This window comes from Nilaparvata lugens, chromosome 1 (assembly GCF_014356525.2).
Source record: "Nilaparvata lugens isolate BPH chromosome 1, ASM1435652v1, whole genome shotgun sequence".
Classification (NCBI taxonomy): domain Eukaryota; kingdom Metazoa; phylum Arthropoda; class Insecta; order Hemiptera; family Delphacidae; genus Nilaparvata; species Nilaparvata lugens.
In genome coordinates this window covers 77,736,507-77,762,455 of record NC_052504.1, presented here as the reverse complement: position 1 = coordinate 77,762,455, position 25,949 = coordinate 77,736,507, and the positions used below count along the sequence as shown (strand labels likewise).

The 25,949-nt window shown below is 33.8% G+C and overlaps 3 protein-coding genes across 3 annotated transcripts in view; 2 read left to right on the top strand and 1 right to left on the bottom strand.

The window, feature by feature from the left end:
* Nucleotides 1–793: 793 nt before the first annotated feature.
* LOC120355487 (cytosol aminopeptidase-like) lies at nt 794–4,351 on the top strand. The gene is made up of 2 exons (XM_039443931.1): nt 794–2,604; nt 2,854–4,351. Exons 1-2 carry the CDS (start codon nt 1,004–1,006, stop codon nt 2,921–2,923), a joined length of 1,671 nt encoding a protein of 556 aa, XP_039299865.1. The 5' UTR covers nt 794–1,003; the 3' UTR covers nt 2,924–4,351.
* A 43-nt stretch (nt 4,352–4,394) lies between these two features.
* The window catches only part of LOC120354226, a 40,728-nt gene continuing 19,173 nt past the window's right edge, over nt 4,395–25,949 (bottom strand). Inside the window, exons 2-4 of the mRNA XM_039441068.1 lie at nt 8,016–8,376; nt 6,112–6,383; nt 4,395–5,024 (exon numbers count right to left, since the gene is read on the bottom strand). Coding sequence (XP_039297002.1) covers nt 4,830–5,024; nt 6,112–6,383; nt 8,016–8,376 — 828 coding nt within the window. The 3' untranslated portion in view covers nt 4,395–4,829. The remainder of the gene's footprint in view (nt 5,025–6,111; nt 6,384–8,015; nt 8,377–25,949) is intronic.
* LOC120355486 lies at nt 10,160–20,171 on the top strand. The gene is made up of 4 exons (XM_039443922.1): nt 10,160–10,207; nt 11,515–11,639; nt 13,683–13,841; nt 19,890–20,171. The coding sequence occupies exons 2-4, from the start codon at nt 11,544–11,546 to the stop codon at nt 20,067–20,069; spliced, it is 435 nt and encodes a 144-aa protein (XP_039299856.1). The 5' UTR covers nt 10,160–10,207; nt 11,515–11,543; the 3' UTR covers nt 20,070–20,171.

The following is a 25,949-nucleotide window of genomic DNA, read 5'->3' as shown; positions in this document are numbered from 1 at the left end:
TGTTGACTAAAATTGAAATCAAAGTATTCTGAGCATTTAAAAAAACACTCGAGAACTAGAACTAGAAATGATAAAATATGTTGAATAACAATGTTGAGTGAGTTTACTCTGTTCAATAAAATCAGAAGTATTTTCAACTTGAAAAGAAAACTCTTCTTCAGAATTTATAAAATTCAAATGTAAAACGTGGATAGCACAAAAGGGTATAATAATAATATCCAATTGATAGGACCTGATATAGTTTCTTAATTTCTTTTAGGTGAATAGCACCATATAGGGAAAAAATACTATTATTTCTTTTGACTCTGATAGCACACTGTGAATTAATAAAATATATAGGTACCGTATGTGATACAAGTCAATGATTTCCATTTGTAATATAAAAACCAATATTTATTCTATATATTCATATCAATTGCTATGAATGAAAGCAGGCATGATGGAAAATAGAATTTAATAAACTGAAAAAATCCTAAAGCAAGATTTTGAGAAATTCCAATAGTTCCCTAATGAAAAATAAGCGTTTTAACTTATTCTTATTCAATCACCTCTTTGTACATTTTTCTATAAATTCTAAAGTCATAGTATGATGATACTTATAATACTATTGTAGGAGATTAAACACTCATTCTTCATTAATTTTCTTTCTTTCTCTTTATTGCGAAAGTTGATTTGAAAATGAAAAGGATTTTGGTCAAATGTAAGTAAATATAAAGGTCAAATGATTAGTGATTTTAAATTTGCTCCAGAAACCCACTTGTTTAGAAAACCATTGCATAATAATTTTTAAACATATTTCTACAGCTTGCTCTGTCAGATGGGAAGGCCTATCCTCTTGAACAAGCTGATTTCTATTTTTGTTTTATATTTACAGATTGAATAAAAAACAAATAACACATAGAAGGATTTAACCACTCGATGTGGGAATTTTAAATAATAAGGTGTACGGTGAAAATATTTGGAGATTTTAAACTGTTTTAAGACTTTCCACTTTTTCCATAAAATGATTCATCTTTCAAGAGGATTGCTATCAATGAAAGAGCCAGGTAAATTTTTTGTAAATACAATTTCTAATAAGACGAAATATTTTTCACTAATGTGTGGAGGTGAAACAAAAGGCCTTGTTCTTGGGGCATATGAAAATTTTTCTGAAGCTACAAATACAAATTCGTTCAAATTTACTGAAACTGCTGAAACCTATAACAAAATGATAAACAATAAATTGTATTTTGGGCTTTTAAAATCTGGACCACCCATAAGGAGAAATGAAGTGAGAATGTTGTATGGGCTGGATGAGACGTTTTCTAGTATTGCTGTTGTGGGACTTGGGAAGCAAGGCTTGGGCTATAATGAAGAAGAACTCATAGATGAGCAGAAAGAACAAATAAGAGAGGCAGCAGCTATGGGGTCTACCACATTGAGAGACACAAGTCGAGTAGAAAAGGTTTTTATAGAAAGTTTTGGTAATTCTGAATCAGCAGCTGAAGGTATTTCTTTGGGCTTATGGTCTTATCTAGACAATAAAAGTTTCAAACCAGGAGAGTCTGTGGAGATACCTCAACTAGAGCTGTTTGATAACTGTGATTTCACAGGATGGAAAATAGGTTTACAAAAAGGCAATGCTCAAAACTTGGCCAGAAAGTTGTGTGAAATGCCAGCTAATTATTTGACACCAAGAAAGTTTGCAGAACAAGCAGTTAAGATTCTAGGTAATTCGGATATAAACTTGGAAGTAAAAACAAAACATTGGCTGCAAATGAAAGGCATGGATGCTCTACTGGCAGTTGCTAAGGGTTCCTGTGAAGAACCACTCCTGCTGGAGGCAACATACTATGGTTGTGAACCCCATGTGTGTCCAGTTATCTTGATTGGAAAAGGTGTCACTTTTGATGCTGGTGGACATTGTCTAAAAACGCCTGAAAATATGGCTCACATGAGAGGGGATATGGCAGGAGCCGCTTGTGTTATAGCAACACTCAAAGCAGTGGAAGCTCTAAGGCTGCCATTGAACATTCGAGCTCTGATACCCATGTGTGAGAATATGTTGGGGCCCAGAGGAATGAAACCTGGTGACATAGTGAAAGCAATGAATGGCAAGACCATCCATGTTGATAGCACAGACAGTGATGGTAGACTGGTGATAGTTGATGCACTCTCCTATGCTGCAACATTCAATCCAAAAGTGATTGTGGATGTGGGTGGATTCAGTAGAGGAACCAAAAATGCACTGGGCTCAGCGGCAGCATCCATATTCACCAACAACGATGCATTATGGGAGCAAATGAAAATAGCCGGCATCCACTCAGGAGACAGAGTGTGGCGGCTTCCTTTGTGGACGCACTTCACCAAAACGGTGAGGCATTGTCTGCCAGCTGACGTGTGTGAAACTGCTCTAAATCTGGGAAATTCGTGTCGATCTGCTGCATTCCTCCAGGAGTTTGTTTGTAGAGGAGACTGGCTACACATGGATATCTACGGCATCACACATCAAGAAGAAGACTTGGTCAAGTATTTGAAACCTGGCATGACTGGTAGACCCACTCGCACATTGATAGAATTTCTGGCACAATTTGCATTCAAACCTGAAGACGATAACAATGGAAGGTATGAGAATAAATAATATTTCTTAATAAATAGTCAAGGATAAGACAATATTATTTCAACCAATTCGCTAAGATATTATTATTTTTATAATATTTAATAACCTCTACTCCTTGTATTACCGTATTCATTTCAATGTATATCGTTCAATTAGGAAACCGTATTTAATTGCAAACATTCAATTACATTGAACTCTCTTGCTTATTACTAATATTTCACCCACTCACCTAATTTTATAAATTTATTTCTCAGAAACCAAAAGAAAGCAATTGGCTTTGAAGAAATGACATGTAGAGACGATTCAAGTCATCCATGCAAGTAACGGATTCACTAAAATTGAACTTCGAATGTTCAGTTTGAAAATAATTTTGAAAGATTGATGTATCAGTGGAACAATCGATGCCCCTCTCAAAATTGGCAACTGCTTGGTTCAAGTACTCTGGAAGTGAGTGATGAATTTAAGGACTTACATGCTAGTCTAGGTACTTTTCATGTTTTGCAACTGAGAAAAATGGTATTTGAAGTCCTCTTATTAATAAAACAGACATGATAACTTCTAACGAGCCATTCATTAATAATTTTCATAATGGAAAACAATAAAAATTAGGTAGTATTTGGAATTTTATAAACTTTCAATAAGATTCAACAAGGAAAGTTATTTTTACAATGTGGTTGATCTATCTACTCTTGATGTTCACATTTTTCATTCTCAGATTAAAATCAAATAATCAAACTTTCATCCAACCCTTAAATATGTATCACATTCAATCTATTATTGTATACAAAAACAAATCGTGAAATTATTATTTTAATGTTAACGGTAAAATAATTAACAAATTTATTGAATATTTATGGAAAGATACACAAGTCTTCAATTTCATTTCTTCTCAAAATTGTCGAAATTGTGAGTTTAGGCTGAAAAATATCATCTAGATAAAGCAATTTATAAGGTGCCTACTGAATAAGGAACTCCAAAATTCAAAATTTCGTTTATTCTTAAACTCTACACTATGTGCTATATACTATTTCACAATATCCTAGGAATATCATTTATAAAGGCTGAAAAAAGTTTAAATGGAGAATTTTGCTTGAGAAAATTGCAATTTTTGTACAAACACATTCAGACAGTATTCTAACTCCATTGCTTTGAAAATATTCAATTATAATAAATACTCTCACGATAAATTTCATTCATCAAGAATAATACATTTTTGACAGTTAGGATTACTTAATACTAGAATCTCACTCACATCAATGAAATATTTTTGATTCAACTACTCCACAACGCATTTAATATTATTATATAATAATTATTGAATTATAAATCATATCAACGGAAATATTATAATATCAATCATTTGTATTAGATAAGTTTTCCAATTGAGTTTTACTTTTGAAATGTCAATATTGTATGACAAATTATGAAGTTAAGAAGATTCAAAGTAATAAAATAAATTTTATAATGAAGTTGTAAAAAATTATTCTGATCATATAAAGCAGTTGAACAATAAGTTAAATATTAAAAAATAGTTGCCATTGTTTCAAGTTTTAATAATTTGTAAAGCAGTATAATAAATAAAGGATAAAATTAAGGATACCGAATTAAAGTGGGCTCCAAATTCACCACTTTCGAAGTTACAATGTCTATAATATTAATATTGAGCCAACTAAATCAATAAATAGAATATATTATAATCTCTGAGACCAAAGAAATTGTAATAGATCTTCTCACTATCTCTCTCTACAGTAGCCCATATTTCTCACTTCTATGATTTTCTCAAAGAAATGTGAACAACATCTATGAAATAATTTACTCTTGTAGAAAAATTTATAGTGACCAAGAATTGGTCAAAAGATATTATAACCAATTCTTATTTTAAGAGTTGGTCAAAACTGCAATTATCAATTTTCATAGATCATGATTAGATTGTATTGAAATAAGCACGCATGTTTAATTCTATATTTATACATATTGAAAACAAAAACAAATGCAATTATGAAATAGCTTTCTGGGGATAGCCTTTGATTTAAAATACTTCTTTACGTATTATTCCAATTTGACACTGTGAAATTCTTTGCCAAACAGTAAAACAAGGGGGTACGCGAAATAGAGCTTTCCACTAATGAGTAGCCTACACTCTATAGTGCTTGAATAAGGTTGAGAACCACTGGAATAGATCATACAAGATTACGACGAATATTGAAGACTGAAGGTGTAGTTTGACATGCTATTTGCCAGTGGTGGTTTCCTTGATGTAGCCCTTGTATGCGATGGCATCTGGATCCAAAGGATAGTACTTCTTGTGGATGTTGGCCAGGTGATGGAATGCCAACACCTTCTCCAGACGCTCTGGTGTGTTCCTCGGGTAGACGTATGTCATTGGATGGTTACCTCCTGCTACCAGTTCATCCTCGTATTTTACCTAAAATCAATTACAAATTCAAATTCATAATTATTCTTTACAAGCATCAACATACACTTCGTGAGCAGAACAATTATATCTATTCGTGTGCTATTGACTACAATAATTTTATTCGATCAACTTATTCATCTATCAAAATGTTATTTATCTTTTTACAAAATTCTTGCTTCTTACTCACTTTGCTTATCGTCCGAACTTTCACCTGTACCTAGGGTAGGCCCACCTCTAAATATATTCTACAAGTGGTTGTTCAGACGGATAAAAATCAAATCGCTCTACAATATGCTACTGTTTGTTTTACAGTTACTGCAAAAGTCAATAAAGTATGCACCATATGTACTCTAGATATTTTTATACAGTAGGCAAAAACATTCACTTGTTCTATATTTATTCCATTATGTATAAGGTATTTGATTTCATATATTTATTTATTCCTCATAAGTATGCAAAGTATGCAATATACACTGCAATAATGAAATTTACCTAAAAAATAAAGCATTAGGAAGTACTTCTACGGCTTGAGCTTTAGGAAGGAGCCAGCCGAACTAATAGCAAGCTAATAGAATCAGTAAACATGAAGATGAAATAACATAATGTACATTTCAAATTAATAAATATCAGATAAGAATAATATATAAAGAGTTTCAATACAAGAGTAAGTCTAAGAATAAAATGAGAAAATTGTATAGAAAGACTTTTTTATTTATTGATGTGGGAATTTGTCCACTCTATCACTCAACCACGGAACTTTGGTTGCAATGCCTTTCATAAACCTTGGTACGGTACACTGTACTTAACGTACTCTAAAAATAGGTATCGAATTGTTAGAAGTAGAGGCATAACTTTTATAAAGGCGTCACAAAAAAGGAGTAGCCAAGATTTGTTTCTATAATATTCTATATCAAAATCTTTTCTGTACATTATTGGGCTGCGCTGCTTCCTACCTCAGACATAGGTTCTTTGAATGCGTTACGCCAACATTTTTTTTCCAGAGCATACCAAATCAATCTCTTCCAATCAATGAATTTTTTGATATAAAATCTATATTTCTTGTACATTATAATATTGTTTGAGCTGCGCTGCTTACCTCAGATGAGTGTGTGGCGGGACCGTAGGCATGAATGGCAGCGGCGGGCAACGGCTGCGCGATGATCTCGTAGTTGTTGCTCTTCATGGCGGCGTTGGCCGGACTGCCGAACAGGCCGAAGTTGCCGAAGCCGCGCGACGCGATCGCCATGAACAGCGCGAGCAGCGACAGTGACAGTGACTTGCTCACCATGCCCGCCAGCAGGCCGAACAGCAGAGCGTACAGCACGCTCACCGCCCAACGCAGCCAGCGCGTCTTGATCTTCCGGCGACCTACCCAACAACAATATCAAAATACAGTGCCTAAAAATGTTTTTCCCAAAATGAAATGTTTTCTCCTATTTCCTCCCAATAGCCTATACAATAATGACGAACAAAACAAAACATTGCCATACAAAAAAGATAACATAAGTAGATATCACATAGTATATAAGTGATTTATGTTCCAAGTTTCAAGCCGATTTTTTGTCGACTACTGTCTACTATGTTTTATAGTTTTACAAACAGTTTACAACAGACAGTTTCACTGTTTTGGACGGGTTAGTGTAAGAACAGTGTATTTTTAACGGTAGTGTAAGAACGGAGAGTATTCAACGGAGTCTGAGAACGGTGTGTAATTTTAGAGTGTAAGAACGGCACAGTATTAGAGACTACCAGCATCACATGCCTTATATAATATTATTTTCCATTAATTCATCTATAAATGCATTACAAAAGCTATTAATATAATTGAAAATTAATTCATTTTGTTGAAAAATATGTTTTCAATCAAAAACTAACAGGACAACAAAATTGAGCATTCTATCATATTGATGTAGGGGAAATGTTGTCAAAAATAATTAAATTATGGATACAGAGAAGCCATTTTTTTAAATTCAGATTTTAAGATATCATTATGAATCAGGTTTGACAAAAAAAATATAAATTGAGCATTACATTTATATCTTATGTATTCCGATGATGAATGAAATATATCCCCCGATAAATCTGCTAATAATATTTCAAAAATAAGAGGAATAATGAAATGATTTTATGAGAAAAAAACAACTAAAACTATATGTTTTTAACAAGTTCTCAATGTTTCAATGATATACATCAATATTATCTACAAAAAAATGAACAAAATGTGGGTTGGGGTAGTTTAATTACCCATCTTGGTTGTAGAAGGGTGAAATTTGGGACATAAATGCCCTGGAATATCTTCTTATGTTACCTGCTTTCTCTATGACAATAAACAATAATGTCAATCAAAATAGAACAATACAATAATGTTTTATTGTACTAAATTTGTGAAAAAGTAGGTACTCCATAGAAAATATTATGAGCGATTAATCATCAAAAAATCAATTTAAAACTAAAAATATTTATTAAAAACACATAATCTAATATATAAAAATCTAATATTGTCTACTTGCTCATTGGGCCTAGAGTATCAATCAGGACTATATCCTCAGATACAGTTAGTAATAATTATATTTTTCAATAAATGATTTATTCGAGTTCAAGGGGAAAGCCACACGAATCTAACCTGCCTTGTTTACTCATCTTAAAAACGCCTTGTGTGGCTTGGCCCTTAGCCTGTTTAGTTCTGTAGTGGGCATATGGTATGTAAGCTAGTAGTATGGCTCAAACACAGAGAAAACAAAGGTACTAAGCATAGATAGGTACGAACAATAGGTTTCTGCCTTTTCTCTATTCTTTTTTCATGGTTCTACTTTGCCTAAAGCATTCAGCCAGCATCATTCCCAGACTAGATCTTGAGTTCCTACAAATGAATTAGTATGTAACCACAAATTAGGCTATATATACAGTATTGCTATAGAGAATTCAACTAGGATTCCATGAGTGGTTTAAAGCATTAGTCAAATGGGAGTTAGTATGCTTGATTTATCTCAATCAACTCACCCGAAGTAACATCAGTGCCAGTTCCAAAATCAAAGGCTGAGAGGAGATCGTTAAGTTTCTCGAGCACATAGTCGCTGAAGACGGGCAGCCGTATGCTGATGGAGCGCAGGAAAGTGCCGATCTTGCGCACGAGGATGAGGTCGAGGGTGGAGGTGGAGGTTGAGGAGGAGTTGTCGCTGGCGAGGTCCATGACGAGCTGGCGCGGTAGGATCGAGTCGCGGGCGCGCGAAGGCATCTTGACGAGCGCCACGCTCGCTGTGATTGGCAACTCAGCTTTGGCGTCGAGTCGGTCCACCACCGCCATCACGTCAAGCTTGAAGCACGTCAGCGAGTATTCTTGCACGCAGCGGTTCACGATTTTCTGCCAAACAAAAGATTGAAAATGCTTCAACAAATCAGAGAGAGAATACTGTTTTTGAATATTTATTTTATCAATCTGTATTATTTTATGGCAAAATAAATGAAATTGAATTTTGAAGAAATGATTCTAGAGTAGGACTACTAAGGTTGTAAACGTGTCCAGAATTAGCTCGGAACACAAGTAATGAATTGTTTTAGAACTAGAAATACTTATTAATTTGATACGATCAGTCAATACTGTCTGAGAGAGGAGGTTTACAAGCATCGTCGTTTCTGGAAGGAGCACGTTGACAGAATGTCCGCAGCACAGAGGAAAGAAGCACTACTAAGCACTGTATGCTTATTCCGTGGTCCGCAGGTAGAATATTCCACTTCAGACCCTGCTATACAAACCGAATGGATAAAGAGATGTCGGAAGATCATTAAAGAGATTACTATAAAAATGTTTTTATTACAATAATCGCACTATATATAAATATCAATTGTGAGTTGGAACAGGCGAATATGCCTAATCCTTGAATTCAAGGTTAAGGAGAAGATTATGTACAATCATTTATTAGAAATTACTTCTTCAGTTATTGAGAGATGAACGTGTAGAACTAAATAGTCGTTAAAGAGTTCATTCATGTACTGTATATCAATGAATGAAACCATGTTTTTTTCGAACAATTATAGTTTATTACCTTTGCTCTATTGGAATAATATTCCAATATGATGGATTAATTTCTATTCATCTTCAATATTGAATAAATTTAATAATATTCTCTATATTCGGCTTGTTGTAACGAAGAAATTGAGATCATTTGCAAGTCTCTATCTTGAATAAGTCATGAAAAGATCGATTTTATAGTTGTACCTTGTTACCTCATGTGTATGGAAAAACACACCAGAAATCATGCAGAGTTTTCTTTGGAAGGCGCTGGGGAACTCATTTTTCGACGTACAGCGCAAGAAGATATATTGTTCAAAAGTTTAGAAAACGCTCTAAATTTCATAGTTGTAAAATTTCTCTGTATCTCTTGCACAAAAAATGTTATAATGGAATGAAATTGGAAAAAACATTGAAAAATCGTTTTTTTTTTACTTTTGAAGGTTATAACTAAAATCATATCTGTTTTAGATGAAAATTTTATGATACAAAAATTGTAGAGGAAATTTAAAGAATATTTTTGTCTAAAAAAACGGTTGAACATCTTAAACGGTTATTGGAATACAAGCGATATAGCAAAACCCTGAAAATTTTGGCGGCCATCTTGTTTCCGAGGTGTTTGCCTGTGATTTCGACTTATCATCATCACCATCCTTATTAAGAAATATCCAACGATGAAATTGAGACTTCTTACACGGATGTTAAACAAAAATGACCACGGAATGACATTTGCGCCCGGACTAGTAAATGCGGAACATATAAACATTGCAATCATCAGCTTTCGTCACCAAAACATTAATTATTACCATTTTTTATCAATAATTATCAGTAGTCATGCTATTGATCTTCCTGATTCAGTTTTATGGAGCATGTTAATAACATTTTGATATGATTTCAAATCTACACGTTTAGGATATCCGGTATCTAATTGTATTTCAAGACTATCATTGTGGGAATGGAATATTTTTAAAATCAAATAATATAATATAATGCACAATTATTATTCCAGATACTCAATGATGATTATTGTGGAACTCTTTTTCCACTAAGGTGAATTATTTTGTGAAGCTTTTTGGTTTGTGATGATAGGACTTGAGAAAATGATAAGTCTCTCAAAACTGTCATTGATAGTTTTTTTTTCTTTGTGAAAGTGAATGCGATAGCAATACTTGAGGATATAGGGGTAAGTATTGGATGATAAGACAAGAGTTTATCCTGAAAATTCACTAGAATAGAATTGGGAAAGATATAGCTCAAACCAAATTAAAGTGCTTCTGACTATTTCTGAATAGCAATATAGTTATTGTTTTATTGTTATTGATATAGTTACTGGCCTATCAACTATAGCCAGCTCGATGATTTGTATCATTTGTTACGCAAAGATCCAAATACGGATATGTATTGTCAAATAATGAACTGAATGACTCCAATATATTATATCAATTCAATCACTAATCAATCCAAACTTTAAATTTATGATTTATGTGACTTCCTGTAGCCCTAGAGTATGAGGAAACGTTCTGGCGTTCAAGCAACAAAACAACGATCGTAGTTTCTCCACTTTATTGGTGTCTAGATCATTTTCATCCGACCTATAGTAATGATTAATGATTATCCTATGGTATTAATGATTATGTCAAAATCGAGACATTTCGAGCAGAAAACATGAAATTTTTGACACGCTAGGAACTTTCTAACTTAGAAAGATAAGTGGGTGGTAAAAGCGAAAAAGTTTCTCAAAAAAAAATTGAAATTATTTTTTCAATTGTTTAAAGTAGTCGGAAGATCGTATTTGGTCTCTAAGGAATTTTAAAGTAAGAAGAGATCAAAAATCATGTTTTTGTTCAATCACTCAGGGGACTTTGAAACGTATATAGAAGACTTTGAAATTAGGTACCTTGACGTTTCTTGGAAAGCAATAATACTTTCCTTACCTATGGCAGTAGGTAAGGCAGGGAATATAGATAGATAGATAAATGTCTTTTATTTTCACGTTATAACATTACAAAAATGATGTGGGCGAAATTGAGGCAATAAGAGCCCTCTCTTCAGAAAAGTAATGAGGGCCCTGAGTTTCCTCTCTAAGGAAAGCATGAAAGAAAATTTGTAGAAATCAAATTGTTTTCAATGGTCTTGATTATACAGTTCAAATATTTTTATGATAAGACATTTTTCTTTATTGATTGGTTATGAGAAGGTGTAGGCCTATTAATATTTTTCACCAAAAGCAGTAATCTTTTCAATGTATCAAATCATGAATTTGCCTTGGATTTTCATCAAGCTTTGAAGAATACATGACATTTTCAATTGTGACAGCTGACTCTCCTTGATATAACAATCGTTTTTGAAATGAAAATAATGCTAGCATGACCGCGCACCGTTGATTAATGTTGCTTGTCTTGTTGCTCAAGTGTAGGATCCGCCTTACTATTCCCATGATTTTTCTGTTTATTGTTGTGCAGAACTATGATTTGGTTTTCCATCGCTTAGGAAAGTGCGAAAAAAGAGGCAAGTACGATATGTTATCGAATTTCAACGTTAGAAAGTTGAACAAAACACACCTGATATACACTGGCTCCGTAGACTCCATCGTCGATGTGGACGATAATCTAAAAGTGAGTGGACAACTACAAATAAGTGTAAAATAATGCGAATCACAGGAAACAATCACTAACTCCATGAATTGCAGAGAAAATATATTTTATAATAAGTTCTAGAACATGGTTGAACTTCCATGGAAGTGGCGTTCACTTCTTCAATCAGAAACTCCAGCCCATCTCCATCAAGTGGTTTCTGATCTCCTCTTCTTATGTCGTGGAAAAGTTTCTTAAGACAGTCTTCCTATTTCTTTTCATAGTCAATGAGTCTTCTCACACGCTATATACATATTGTTCTTATGATATTCTTTTATAACTTTTCAAATTCCTATGTGTACATTGAAATCATCAGTTCATAATTATTATCATACTTTATCACTAAAAAATCAGGTAGCATCACCATTTAATTCCCATCGTCATAATCTTCTGATATGAACAATAAGTCACGAGTAATCACCGATAGCTACTTCTACTCTAACTCCACCTCTTACATGATTGCTGTTTGCTTACAATAATTCAATAATAAAAGCTCAAATCGTTTTTGCATTGTAAATTATTATCACAGTTGTTGATACTTTCAATATCAGCATGGAACTATGAAACTAAATTCAATGTATTTGTGTTTCAAACAGACCCTTGCGGAGCACGATTTACTCGCTAGTATTTTATAATTTGAATATTCTGAAATATGTGTTTAGAATAAATTATTTGACCTTGATTAAGCGCGTTCGGTACCGTAGCTATGAACGAGCTTTCTAACACTGAAATCATTGAGTCTTCAACTATAAATTCGCTACGCTCATTCAAAACTATTTGTAGGATACAAAAAGTATTATTCTTCTCTTGAAACAATGACTGATTACTTGAAGTTTCATTCTCATTTTATATAATTATATTGCAATAAATCTAGTCCTCTCTCTTTTCAAATTATTATACTTGAAATGATAAGCATCTAAAACACCTTATACATATTACATACACCGTCACGCAATTCAATAATGAAAAATTCCTTCCAAATCCCATGACAATGTACCAGAAAAATTAGCAAAACTTCGTTACCACTTTACTTAGATATCGACTCACTCCTGATATTGAGTCTTTTCCAGTTGAAACGTATACCTCACTAGGCCCGGTCACTTACATGGCTATCCAGAAAGTAGATTACGTTTTGGTATAAAAAATAAACAAAGTATAGGAAACAAGTTTTATTAAATACAGATGAAAGCCACATTCAAGTACTACTTTTCTACATAGTCACCATTCGAATTAAGGCATTTATCATAGCGATGGACGAGCTTGAAAATTCCTTTGTCGGAACAATCCGCCGCCGGCGCCTTCAACCACTTTGTTACCTCTTCTTAAATCTGTGCGTCGTCATCAAAACACCTTAATTTTGAAATTTGTGGAAACTTAAAAAAGGTTCTGTTTTTTTGACCTTTCGATTTTCACGGACTTTAGCATCGACTTTTTAGACAAGTTCGGCAGTCACTATGCAGGGTCTCCCACTTCCATCTTCGTCGTGAACATTGGTTAGGCCATTTTTGAATCTTATGACCCACTGAAGCACTCCAACTTCAGTGCTAATGTTGTCCCCATACACTTCATAAAGCTGCTGATAGATTTCTATCAGTTTACAGTTTTTTGCAGTCAGAAACCTTATTACTGCACGCAGCTTGCAGCTCGCGGGATTTTCAATTAACGCATACATTTAAACCGTCACAATATCTGAACGGAGTACAGCAACCTTCACTAGCTGCACCTTTCACATCTAAGCTGCGCAACGCTCTGACCCCAAGATGCCGCGCTAGCCCCCTCCCAAGCAGATACAGACGAAAACGTACTCTACTTTCCGGATAGCCCTCGTATGATAAGAGCTCGTTGAAAGTATTCTATTCATGAAAAACTACTTTTGTTGGATTTTTTGTATCTTGTAATCTTGTATCAATCAACTCAGTTGAATTACATATCTATATCACAAAGAGTCATCAAATTTCCACTGTATTTTTGATGAGTCATTGACAGAAACAAGTGAACATTAATTTATTTTGTGAGTATTTTTAGGTGCATGGCATAACTGCTATGAAGGGATCGAATGGACGTTACAGCACACTCATTGATATAAAATTGAAGGCTTGTGACGTGGCCACAATATTTTTCAAGGACGTTGTTCTCTCGGCCGCTCATTACTGCAATATATCATTCGTATGTCCCAGAGAAAGGGTAAGTTATACAGAATGTTCCGCTAATCAAGAAATTGAGGAAAAGACAATACAAAGTGTTTCCGAACTTCCTACCAATATTCTAGGGCATTGTTCCTGGATACGAAACATATTATCTAAATATTATTTTCAAACTGTCTGAAAGTCTTTAGTTACTCACACAGCCGCCATTATGTTTTTTACTCACAATTTTCTTTTTTAGATAATAATGGCTGAACATACAGGAGTGGAAACTTCGCATAAATTTTGAGTGGAAACTAGACAGAGCTACAAAAAAATTATTATAATTTTTCAACTTTATAAAACAAAATAGCAGCCGTTGAAAACGTTATTTATTGAATAACTATAGAACCGTTGATTTTACAAAGAATAAATTATCCCAGTAAATTCAAATACGAATCGATACACAACTCATTTTCCAAGATTGAGCGAAAAAATATTAATTTAGATATGGATGTTTCAGTGATGGGTGACCGCTGGAGGATGGTTTAGTGCACGCCAAGGCGTGCAGCTAAAGTCTCTATAGGGCCCCATACACTAGGGAACTTGGATCGGCCAACTTGGTTCGGGGAACCAAGTTTGTGTAGGATTTGCCCACACACTGTAGTGGGGAGAGCGAACAACCGTTCGTTATTCCAGTGTCTTTAGGGGTCTAGAGATGAGTGTGTCAAAGTTTGCAGCTGCTGTAGGAAGAAAATATATTGAATATATTATATAGATAGAACACATCGCCCTGGTGGACGAACCGAACAAAGTATTGTGCCTGCACTTTTTAAAAGATAATAGATAAGATAATTTTGAATAAAATTTAGAATTTAGAAATAGGCCGACACATCTAGAAAATACCTGAGTCTATACCTAATTCATGCAGGTGAACGGGCTAGAGTCAAGAAAACTTCAATTAATCTTGCCATGCCTGATTTAATAGGTTTATACTATAGAAAATCACTACAATTTGAAATAATTGAAAAATACAAACAGTTTCAAAAAACATTGGCAACTAAAATCGAACAACAGAAACAACAATTTCATGTTACTTTGTTGACATTCTTCATCTGATTCGGGGGCGCATTACTATCCCCGTTTAGATAGCAATACGTCACAAAACCAAACAATATCAGTCATCAAATAACAAATAATTAACTTCAACATAAAATTACTCAAGAAAGAAAAGCCCGTTGAACCCAAGTTTCGTCGATAGTAACCCATATCATAATAATTTTGAATCCCCACTTTTGATTGACATTCTCGAATGAACCTTTGTTTCACTACACTGCACTTTCGTTGGTCTGTACGTTGCTTTATCGTCGGGGTTACAGTACCTTGTTTTTGGCGGTGAGCTTTTACCGGTTGAATTTGGCTTGACGGCGACGTCCTCTTACGTCCCTAGACCTGTCGTCTGAACGGGTGTCTTGAAGCGGTGTTACATAAAGTTGCGGAACCAAAGGGGTGGTAGTACAAGAAGTTGGTTTGGGGACACACATGAACCGCTGTAAATAAATGTATTACAGCATTAATTTCTAACTCTTCCTACAATTCATCAAAAGCTAAAACAGGAGTTATCTATTGATTACAATTAATTAAATTCTCTCATTCTATTTGAATCCTCATTTTATATAGATTTTTATCTTTAAACTACTGATTCTTTTTATCAGAATTAATGGATCTTTCTTCACAAATAGTTCAAATTGAAATGATGCTAACTTATATGATATTTTTCGTTTGGTTTGCGAAATCAAATATAATTTTTCATATAGTAGCTCGGCTAGTATTGTTGGAAACTTGTGCGCCAGCCAACATTTATTTTATTTATTATTTATGAACTATAGGACGCAATCCAAGTGTAAATAACGGGCATTCGCCCAAAACAGCTCAGAACCTTAATTAAAAATGAACATTCCAGAATTTATGATTTGATTTACCAACAAATACAAGTCCAAAAACTAGTATCAACTGAAATTATGAATTTATCACCTAATAAAACAAGACACTTTATAACACAATAAAAGAAAAAAATATTGAAAATTTCACTTTAAGGAAAGATAATGTTTGCCTTATAAGATTCATCTTGTGGATAGTTTTTACCTTTAATTAAATAAAATTAGTAGACACATAGAAAATAATTTAAATTGTATTAAAATTTGAACATTCATTAATATTAATTTCCTGGAGAAGAAAAACTTTCTTCTTCATCTATTAAGATTTCTATCATAAAAAATTTACTAAATCATTCAAAAGCCTTAATGACATAAGAAAACAGAGTCTGAAAAATATAAATTAAAAAATGTCGTAAACTCAATATGAACAATTCTTAAAAGTTTCATTCCAATTTAAAGGCTATCTTCCTGACTTTCAGCAATACTCTACGATAATATATCTCCAGAAACAATAACTCAAATGTAACGTAACTGAAAACTTTCTATACTTCTGTAGAAAAAAATTTATAATTATCTTCCATCACTAATAAAATCAAAAGGATTATTCTCAATCAATATTATTAACTTGAAAAATAACAGGCTTAATTAATTCAATACTCTTATGGAAGTTTCAATCAATTAAATTCCCTAAATTATATTTTAACCTTATTTCACGTACCTTAGCGGTTATTTGAAGAAACAATTATTCGTACATGATGAAGAAACACAATTAAACCTTTCAGGACATGGCACTACTAGTAAATTTAAACATTAATAAAAATAAAACTAGCTCCTACATTAACTACTGAAATAAACTTATAAACCTGCCCAAAAAGGGGGAAACATAGTGACTACATCTTTACTCTCGTAGTGCTCCTAGCAAAGTGTCCTCCGGAACGTAATCTGGTCTCTCGACTGGGGAATCCCCACTACTGTATTTAGAAACAGGTCTCCTATTGGGCGAATGGAATCAATTTGACCAATCGTCGCGTGGCTTCTAGAGCCTTTGGACCAAATAGTAACTGCAAAATCGGTAGTTTGTTATAATTTCAATGCTTGCTGTTTTCCAACTTATCGCACTTTATGTCGCGACAAGAAGGCTAAGTTTTAGAGATAATTCCATAATCTACATTCCTCGACGACTCGGAGCCACAATTTTTAAATATCTATCCTGGGAAACTCGAAGTCATGGCCGTTCATAATAGAGAGAGAAAATAATTTATTTCGCTAACTCACTTACAATAATGGCTCTAGTCTATTGCGTATTAAATTTACTATTATAACTTGGGAAAAGGCCTGAATTAAAGAGAGTGCCCGGCACAGTATTTAATCCAGATTGAAGACCAAATTCGTGACGAATTTGGTTCGCGGTTTGCCAATTTTCCACATACACTGGGGAACTTGGTTCGCAAGAACCGATCCAAGTTCCCTAGTGTATGGGGGTCCCTTATCTCATTAATGCAACAATATCCATCTGCTTTGCATATTATTCGTGATTTTAAATTATTCCAAACAATAATAAAACACACTGTTTTAATGTTCTCTACAACGACCTGCAGTCAATTACCTAAGTAGATGAGCAATTTTGTTGACTTTCAATTTGAAAAATTGTCATAATTTTTTTGCAGCTTTATCTAGTTTTCATAGATGTTTGTGCTTAGTTCCACTTCCGTTTGTTCCGTACGTTCAATGATGAGTGAAAAAATAAAATAGCGGCTATGTAACTAAGGACTTTCGGACAGTTCGAAAATGATTTATGTAGATATGTTTCGTACCCAGGAGCAATGCCCTAGAATAGGAGTTCAGAAGCACTCTGTATATAGGATGTGTATAGTAATAACTATACAGAGTGGGTGAAAAGTCCGAGAACGGCTTAATATCTCATACACAAAGATAATTTGACGGTGGATGTAATTGGGGATCCTACTGAAATTGAAAAAACTACTTTTTAAAGACTTTAAAAATCTGGTCCACCATCTTGGATCCGCCATATTGAATGCAACTTCATTTTTCTAAATAGGAAGGTAGTCGTGCGATATATGATTTCGATAAGGAATTTGAAGAAAAAATGAATGGTCGAAACCGCATATCGATATCTAAAACCGTTTAGAAGATATTCACATTATTAATCAATACCACTCATGTATTTCATTTCTGATTTACATGGTACTGATTGATAATATGAATATCTTCTGAACGGTTTGCGATATCGATGTGCGGTTTTCGCCATTTATTTTTCCTCAGAATTCCGTATCGAAATCATGTCGCACGACCACCTTTCTATTTATTCAATATGGCGGATCCAAGATGGCCGACCAGATTTTTAAAGTCATTAAAAAGTAGTTTTTTTCAGTTTTAGTAGGATCCCCAATCACATCCACCATCAAATCATCTTTGTGTATCAGATATTAAGCCGTTCTCGGACTTTTCACCCATCCTGTATAGGATACTACAGCATGTGATGCAGAGTAAAATCGATAGGATAGTCCGGGCGCAAATGTCATTGCGTGGTCATTTTCGAGTAACAGCCATGGAAGATGTCTCAATTTCTCCGTTAGGTCTAGCATAATAAGGATCGTGATGATGATAAGTCGAAATCACAGGCAAACACTTCGGAAACAAGATGGCCGCAAAAATTTTCAGGGTTTTGCTATATCGCTTGTATTTCAATAACCGTTCATAATATTCAGCCATTTTTTCAAAAGAAAAAATATCATAAATCTTCCTCTACAATTTTGTTCTATAAAATTTTTCTCTAAAATGCATATTTTTTAGTTATAACCTTCAAAAGCCCAAAAAACGTTTTTTTTCTACATTTTTTCAAATTTCATTCCATTATAACTTTATCGTGCAAGAGATACAGAGAAATTTTTAAAAATGGAAATGTCCCCGAAAAATGTATGTTTCAAGTTTTTGAAGTTGAATGAATAATGGAAAAAGTGGTCAAAATGAGATGATTCTCTCGAACATCATTGTTTGGATAATTCTAAACACTTTGGTGGTAAAACCAATCCGATATCAATAACTGGATAACAAGCGATAGCCTATCAATAATGACATCTTGTATTTTTCAATGATGTCAAATATTTTCGTCGTTTCCATCATCAATATTCTTATTCGTCTTTTTGTAACGGAGGGATTGAGGCCATTTGCAAGTCTCTATCTTGAAGTAGTCATGAAAAAATCGATTTTATATTTCTAGCTTGTTACCTCATGCGTATGGAAAAACGCACCAGAAATCATGCAGGGTTTTCTTTGGAGAGCGCTGGAGAACTCATTTTTTGACGTACAGCGCATGAAGATAAATATATTGTTCCAAAGTAGAAAAATCGCTCTGAATTTCATAAATTTAAAATTTCTCTGTATCTTTTTCACAAAAAAGTTATAATTGAATGAAATTTGAAAAAATGTAGAAAAAAAACGTTTTTTGGGCTTTTGAAGGTTATAACTAAAAAATATGCGTTTTAGAGGAAAATTCTATAGAACCAAAATTGTTGAGGAAGATTTATGATATTTTCTCTTTTGAAAAAACGGCTGAATATTATGAACGGTTATTGACATACAAGCGATATAGCAAAACCCTGAAAATTTTTGCGGCCATCTTGTTTCCGAGGTGTTTGCCTGTGATTTCGACTTATCATCATCACGATCCTTATTATGCTAGACCTAACTAAGAAATTGGGACATCTTCCATGGCTGTTATTCGAAAATGACCACGGAGTGCCTTATTCATGACATTTGCGCCCGGACTAGGAGAAAAAACATCATAGTTAAAAAAATCTCCGCTAATATTAGGTTGGCCTACTGGAGAAAGAACTCTTCAGATCAGCCGTCTCCAAATATCAGATAATCTTGATCTGCGGAAAAGATGCTAGAAGGAGGAACCTAATTCATGAACTTTGGATGGATTTTGATCTTCAGGGTATCTAAAAGAAGTATATTTTGTACCTATATACAAAATAGGTACATAGTTACATAGGTAGAATTTTGAGTTCCGTTGGAAAATCCACAATCTGTCCACATCCTGAAACGTTAAGTTTCATTGAAGTGCCCACAATACAAACTAAAATGTTGAATTTCATATTATAATAGTAAGTATGAGAATAATATTTTTTCTTTTTATTCGTTGGCAGGTTCAATGTCATTTCAAGGATTTAATTTTCAATTTGAAACTGAACAATATGCCAGGTATACCGTATGGTGACTATTGGGTGGAATTCACAGCACTCAGAACATTACCTTATGCTCTTGAGGAGAGAATAGCATGTATTAGAATGTATGGAGCGGTAAAGAAGCAAAGTTCTCTACCCTAGACGAACAAAAAAAGAAGAGTTTATCATATAATACATATAATTCCTAATGAGAATCATTTGATGAAATTGGCAATAAATTCATTCTTGTTTTCTGGGTGAAAACTGTTTACTGACTATCCTATATTCCATACACCTATCCCGTCGTATCCTCTACAGAAAATATATATATATATTTGATCGAATTAATATTGGTTGGATATGAAAAAATTATTACATTAATTAATTTTATCAAATTAATAATAAATAATATAAATATGAAATAAATTAATATACTAATAAAATGAATATGAAGAGATTCATTATCTCAATACATCGGTAAAGCGGTAAAGAAGCAAAGTTCTCTACACTAGACAAAAAGAAAAATGGAGAGTTTATCATATAATAATTATGATATATATATAGCACATAAGGGAAAACACTTTAAAGTTTTATAATATAAATTGAAACAGGATACACACAACACGGATAGATTAAAAACACTTAAAAACTTACATTTAAACGAAAATTTTCGGGAGCTGGGCTGAGGCGTACTGATTGAAGGAGCATTATGGGATTAGTTGGGTGGGCATAATGGGTGGGCCATTATGGGTTACAAGCGGGAGATTTCAAATTTGAGTGTGTTATGGATAAGGAAAGGTGTAGATTATGAATTGATAGAAAAGAGGAGATTTTAAATTAGAAATCCGAAATGAAGTAGAATAAAATTAGAAAATGGAAGTATAGAATTGAATTGGAATGAAATTTATTTTTGTTTTAATTTAAATTTAAATGAATTTAATGAATGAAATTTGAATTAAATTCAATTTAAATTAAAACAAAAATAAAAATAAATTTCATTCCAATTCAATTCTATACTTCCATTTTCTAATTTTATTCTACTTCATTTCGGATTTCTAATTTTAAATCTCCTCTTTTCTATCAATTCATAATCTACACCTTTCCTTATCCATAACCCACTCAAATTTGGAATCTCCCGCTTGTAACCGATAATGGCCCACCAACTAATCCATAATGGCCCACCAACTAATCCCATAATGGCCCACCAACTAATCCCATAATGCTCCTACAATCAGTACACCTCCGTTCGTCTGTGCTCTATGGTCTACACAACATCTCTACCGCGTCTCTGTGGTCACGACCTTCAGAATTTTCAAATATGCACCACTTCACTTCCTTTTTGATTGACAAAGGGGGCCCAGCTCCCGAAAATTCCATATATATATATATAGAAAACACTTCAAAGTTTGTAATATAAATTAAAACAGGAGACACAAGACATAAATAGATTGAAAACACTTAAAAACTTACATTAGAAATGGGGGAAATTTTCGGAAACTGAGTTTCCTTCCTCAACCGAGCAGACTGCAGTATGAAATCAAACGGTTGTGTGACCACAGAGTACGAATGGAGAGTCAATTGTAGCAGCAGAGACCACAGATAAGGCGGTGCAGACGAATGGAGAGAAAAAGGGTACAGATTCAGGAGACATTATGGGGTATATAGCGAGCGGTTACAAACGGGATATTTAAGATTTGAGTGGGTTATGAATAAGGAAAGGCTTATGAATTGATAGAAAAGAGGAGATTTAAAATTAGAAATCAAAAAAGAATTGGACTAAAATTGGAGAAAGGAATTGTAAAATTGAACTTGAATGAAATTTATTATTTATTATTTCTTAGTTCTACAAAGGTTTTTATTGAACATTCAATATATATTTGATATCTGTTAAATTTATTATGATATGATGAAATTTATTTCAATTTATTAAACAGTTGGTGTAGAGTTGATAGCTATGGTACTATTGCTGTCTGTTGAGACCAGGACTGGAAGCAGCTCCAAGCACCCAAATAAAAGCCAATTCTTTCGTCTTGACATCTATGGAGGGGGCTGTGGGAAGGAGGGTGGCAAGGACCTTCTACACTTCCATCCACCATTCTGAAGGCTTAAAATCCCTTGAGCATTACCTTTCCTTACGACCCACACCCTCCACCCCTTCAACCTCCTTCCTAGTAAACCTTGCCAAACTGGTGCTCACAAGCAATGCCAGAGATTGTCAGTTTGTTGTAATGGTAAGCATTTCGGTAGGCAATTAGGAGGTACTGGGTTCGATACCCGGGCTGACAAATAATTTTTGAATAGTAGCGCTCATCGAATTTCCATCTAGCTGTTTACCCTGTTGTCAATATTTGCAGTAGCAGAAGTCTTCGGGGTGAATTACAGCATTTAATTTGGATTTTCGTTTAAAAAAATAATTAATTCATTAGCATTTGAATAATTGCAATATCTCAGTAGTTTCCATCTGTAGATTTACAAGCCTGTCTGTGAGAGAAGTTTTACAAGCATCGTCGTTTCTGGAAGGAGCACGTTGACAGAATGTCCGCAGGAAGAATATTCCACTTCAAACCCTGTTATATAAACCGAATGGATAAAGAGATGTCGGAAGACCATTGAAGAGATTACTATAAAAATGTTTTATTACAATAATCGCACTATATATATAAATATCAATTGTGAGTTGGAACAGGCGAATATGCCTAAACCTTGAAGTCAAGGAGAAGGAGAAGATTATATACGATCATTTATTAGAAATTACTTATCCAGTTATTGAGAAATGGAAGTGTAGGACTAAATAGTCGTTAGAGTTCATTCATGTATTGTATATCAATGAATGAAACCATGTTATTTTTTCAAACAGTCAAAGTTTATTACCATGCTCTTAGAGAGAATAGTAAGTCGAAGTCGGAAGATGCCAGTGTCTAATTGGGGATGAGAAATAATAGGAGGTGGCGTAGGCCGAGGAGGAAGTGAGGAGGAGGAGGTGGAGGAGAAAGTGAGGAGGTGGAGGAGAATGAGTGGAGTCATGCGATAAGAGTGGTGCGATGAGGAGGAGAAATATTATAGATTATATATTATTATAGGATGCTTGTTGAGTTCTACAAAGGTTTAGTTTCGTAAGTAGTAGGACTTTTCTGAGTAATATTGAATTATTGTTATACTGTAGTGACGGATAGCACAGAGTTTGGATTGAGCTCGATATACTCTCACACAGTGTTCCCTATCGAAAGAAGTAACCTACGCTCTACGCAGTACTCGTACAATATATCAAGTACTATGGATTGAGGAAATGAAGTTATAGGCTATCATTCTGTTTAAACCACCACTACGAACATTGTTCTATTTTGCTCCAACTAACATGTATTTGCTGTCAACTGCAATAAAATATCTTGGACGCATAGAAGATTCATACTGAAAGTCTGATGCATTCTGTCTGAAACATTGAGAAGCCGATTCCTTCGTATAAAAAAATAGTGATATCTTAGATGGAAATACAAACAGACATTCATGTAAACGCTTCGTGAATGGTGCCTTTGACTATCCAACTGTCATATGTCTATCAAGAGCCATTTGTCTATCAACATCAGCCAAACAAAACTATCTTGATTTATGAACTCATTACGGAATGTCAATGGATTTCCATCGTTTCACATGTGAAATGTTAAAGAATAACCATGGCATGATTCTATAATCTATTAATCTATAACAACTGCATGTTGTACTTTATACGAAAACAGTAGGTGGACAATAATCTATCATTATTTTGATGAATTATTGGCAATCGATGTTTGTTTTTGGTGCTCATGACATCCCAGTAGCCACACAGAGGCTGGATATTTATTGCGAGCTTCAAACCGCTACTTATTAGAACAATAAAGAGGTCATCATTGACTCGTGACCACCAACCAAGAGCAATACGTTCTCTTTGCAATAAAGTTTTCGGCTTCGGCTTTAGAAGATTGCTATTATCCGGCAATTATGTGATGTTGTTCATAGTAACTCCATTAAAACCGTATCAACACTGCTCATCTTGTCTGATGAAGGTTGGCGACCTCACTCTGATGTAGGACACAAGGAAAAATAGTTTATCATTCAAATCAAATTAAATATATTCACCAATTAACAACAGTGTTACAAAAAAAAAGACTTCAAGAAAAAAGATAAAAATGGAATAAAAGAAAATAAATTCAGTAGACTAATTGCAGCTATTGGTATTCAAGAAGAGGAGATCGATTCATGATTGTAATAAGCAGAATAGCGTTGCAACACTAAAATATTGATTCTGTGTATAAATACATCATACAATAATAACATGTATGCTAGGTGATATTCATGCTAGCTGCAATTCCAAGTCGATTTAATCAGTTATTTCTATCACACACGCTCTTGCTCGCTTCACAAATATGGGAAAAACTCCTGCAAACGTTTCATGATAGTAGTTTTCTGGAAAAAATCTCGGTTTCAAGTCTCAAGGTTTTCTGATAAAAGTTTTTGTCGAAGTAGTAGCATCAAATGAGAGCTTGCTTCTACTCGATTAACTAGTTAATATCATAACAAATCTAAATTTCTTATTTTCTATTATTGAATAGCTGCATTTGTAAATATGAATTAGAATCTTGCTCTCCTATCCAAGGAAGGATGATTCCTCCTGGAAAGGATGAGACTTGGATGATTCATCCATTTAGAATCAATTAATGGAGGCGTAAATTTCATTCACCTTCACTGGTTTCTGTTTGAGTGGACTATTTAGCGAGCCACCAGTTCTTACCAAATTCCAAATATCTATCCTACAAACACGGCTCATTCCTAATGTAAAATGAATGGTTAGACGGATATAGAAAAAAACCTAGTCATCCTCCTGTCGACTGATTCAAAGCCGAATTAGGTCAACGGCAGGCAGAATGGCACAAGGAAACAGCAGTCTGTGATTATTCCAGTAGGCCTAGACGACAGATGTTTCAATGATTTTCAGACCATATCTGAAGGAAATCGAAACTTCTTATTTGATGCTTCATTGCTGATTCAGAGAAAACAAACTGCTTGTTCCTTATTCCTGATCATGAGGAAATCCTAGCATTGGAATTTGAAACTATCCTCAATAATCTCCACTTTATATGGAGTACAATACATACATCAAAAATTAATCGAGTTGAAATCGCCAAATGCATTTGAAATTACAATTAAATCTAATGCAAGCAATTTTAAAATGCAATGTAGAAGCTATCAAATCATAATGCGTATCGTGAATATCATGATTATATTGTGATGTAAGTTAATTCTTCAAGTGAATGAGCTTTGATAATACTAGTAGTTCTGTGAACAGTACACCTCACGCAGTTTTCTCACCCACAAGTATCTGATGTCACCTGTTCTAGTTGATTCAGTTGAATCACAATTCACAGTTGAATCATAAATACATCAAAAATTAATCGAGTTGAAATCGCCAAATGCAAATGTCTATTTTTTATACGCATCATAAAAAATATTGAAACCTTATAGGAATAGAAACGGCCAGACATCTGTGTAATGCATGCAATGAATAATCCACTTGTCAGCTGATAGATGATGAATAATTCTAAAGTCTGATTGATTCTATCTTCAAAGAAGATTTTATATATATATATATATATATAACCAAACACGGCTCATTCCTAATGTAAAATGAATGGTTAGACGGATATAGAAAAAAACCTATATTATATATATAATCTTCTTTGAAGATAGATCTCCTTGTGTGTATATATATATATACAAGGAGATCTATCTTCAAAGGAGATTATATATATATATATATATATATATATTTATTGTGATATCAGAGTATGGAGGAATTCCTTTTCTTTTCATATTATCCTTGAAATGCAAAATTTCAAAAAACCTTGTGTATACATCGACGCGCAGTTGAAAAAGGAATATTCTTTCAGATCTCATCGAATTCTAACAACGCGTTTGGCCGTAATCGCCTTACATGCAGACAGACAAAAGCAATTAGAGTTGAAACATAGACTCCACTACTTTCGGTCAATAAAAAAATAATAATAATAT

Bases quoted from the DNA above. Each gene is read 5' to 3' on its own strand.
- LOC120355487 (XM_039443931.1), top strand. From the start codon at position 1,004: ATGATTCATCTTTCAAGAGGATTGCTATCAATGAAAGAGCCAGGTAAA. The intron at 2,605-2,853 runs GTATGAGAATAA...TTTATTTCTCAG, and splicing joins GAAGACGATAACAATGGAAG to AAACCAAAAGAAAGCAATTG.
- LOC120355486 (XM_039443922.1), top strand. From the start codon at position 11,544: ATGTTATCGAATTTCAACGTTAGAAAGTTGAACAAAACACACCTGATA. The intron at 11,640-13,682 runs GTGAGTGGACAA...GAGTATTTTTAG, and splicing joins ATGTGGACGATAATCTAAAA to GTGCATGGCATAACTGCTAT. The intron at 13,842-19,889 runs GTAAGTTATACA...ATTCGTTGGCAG, and splicing joins TCGTATGTCCCAGAGAAAGG to GTTCAATGTCATTTCAAGGA.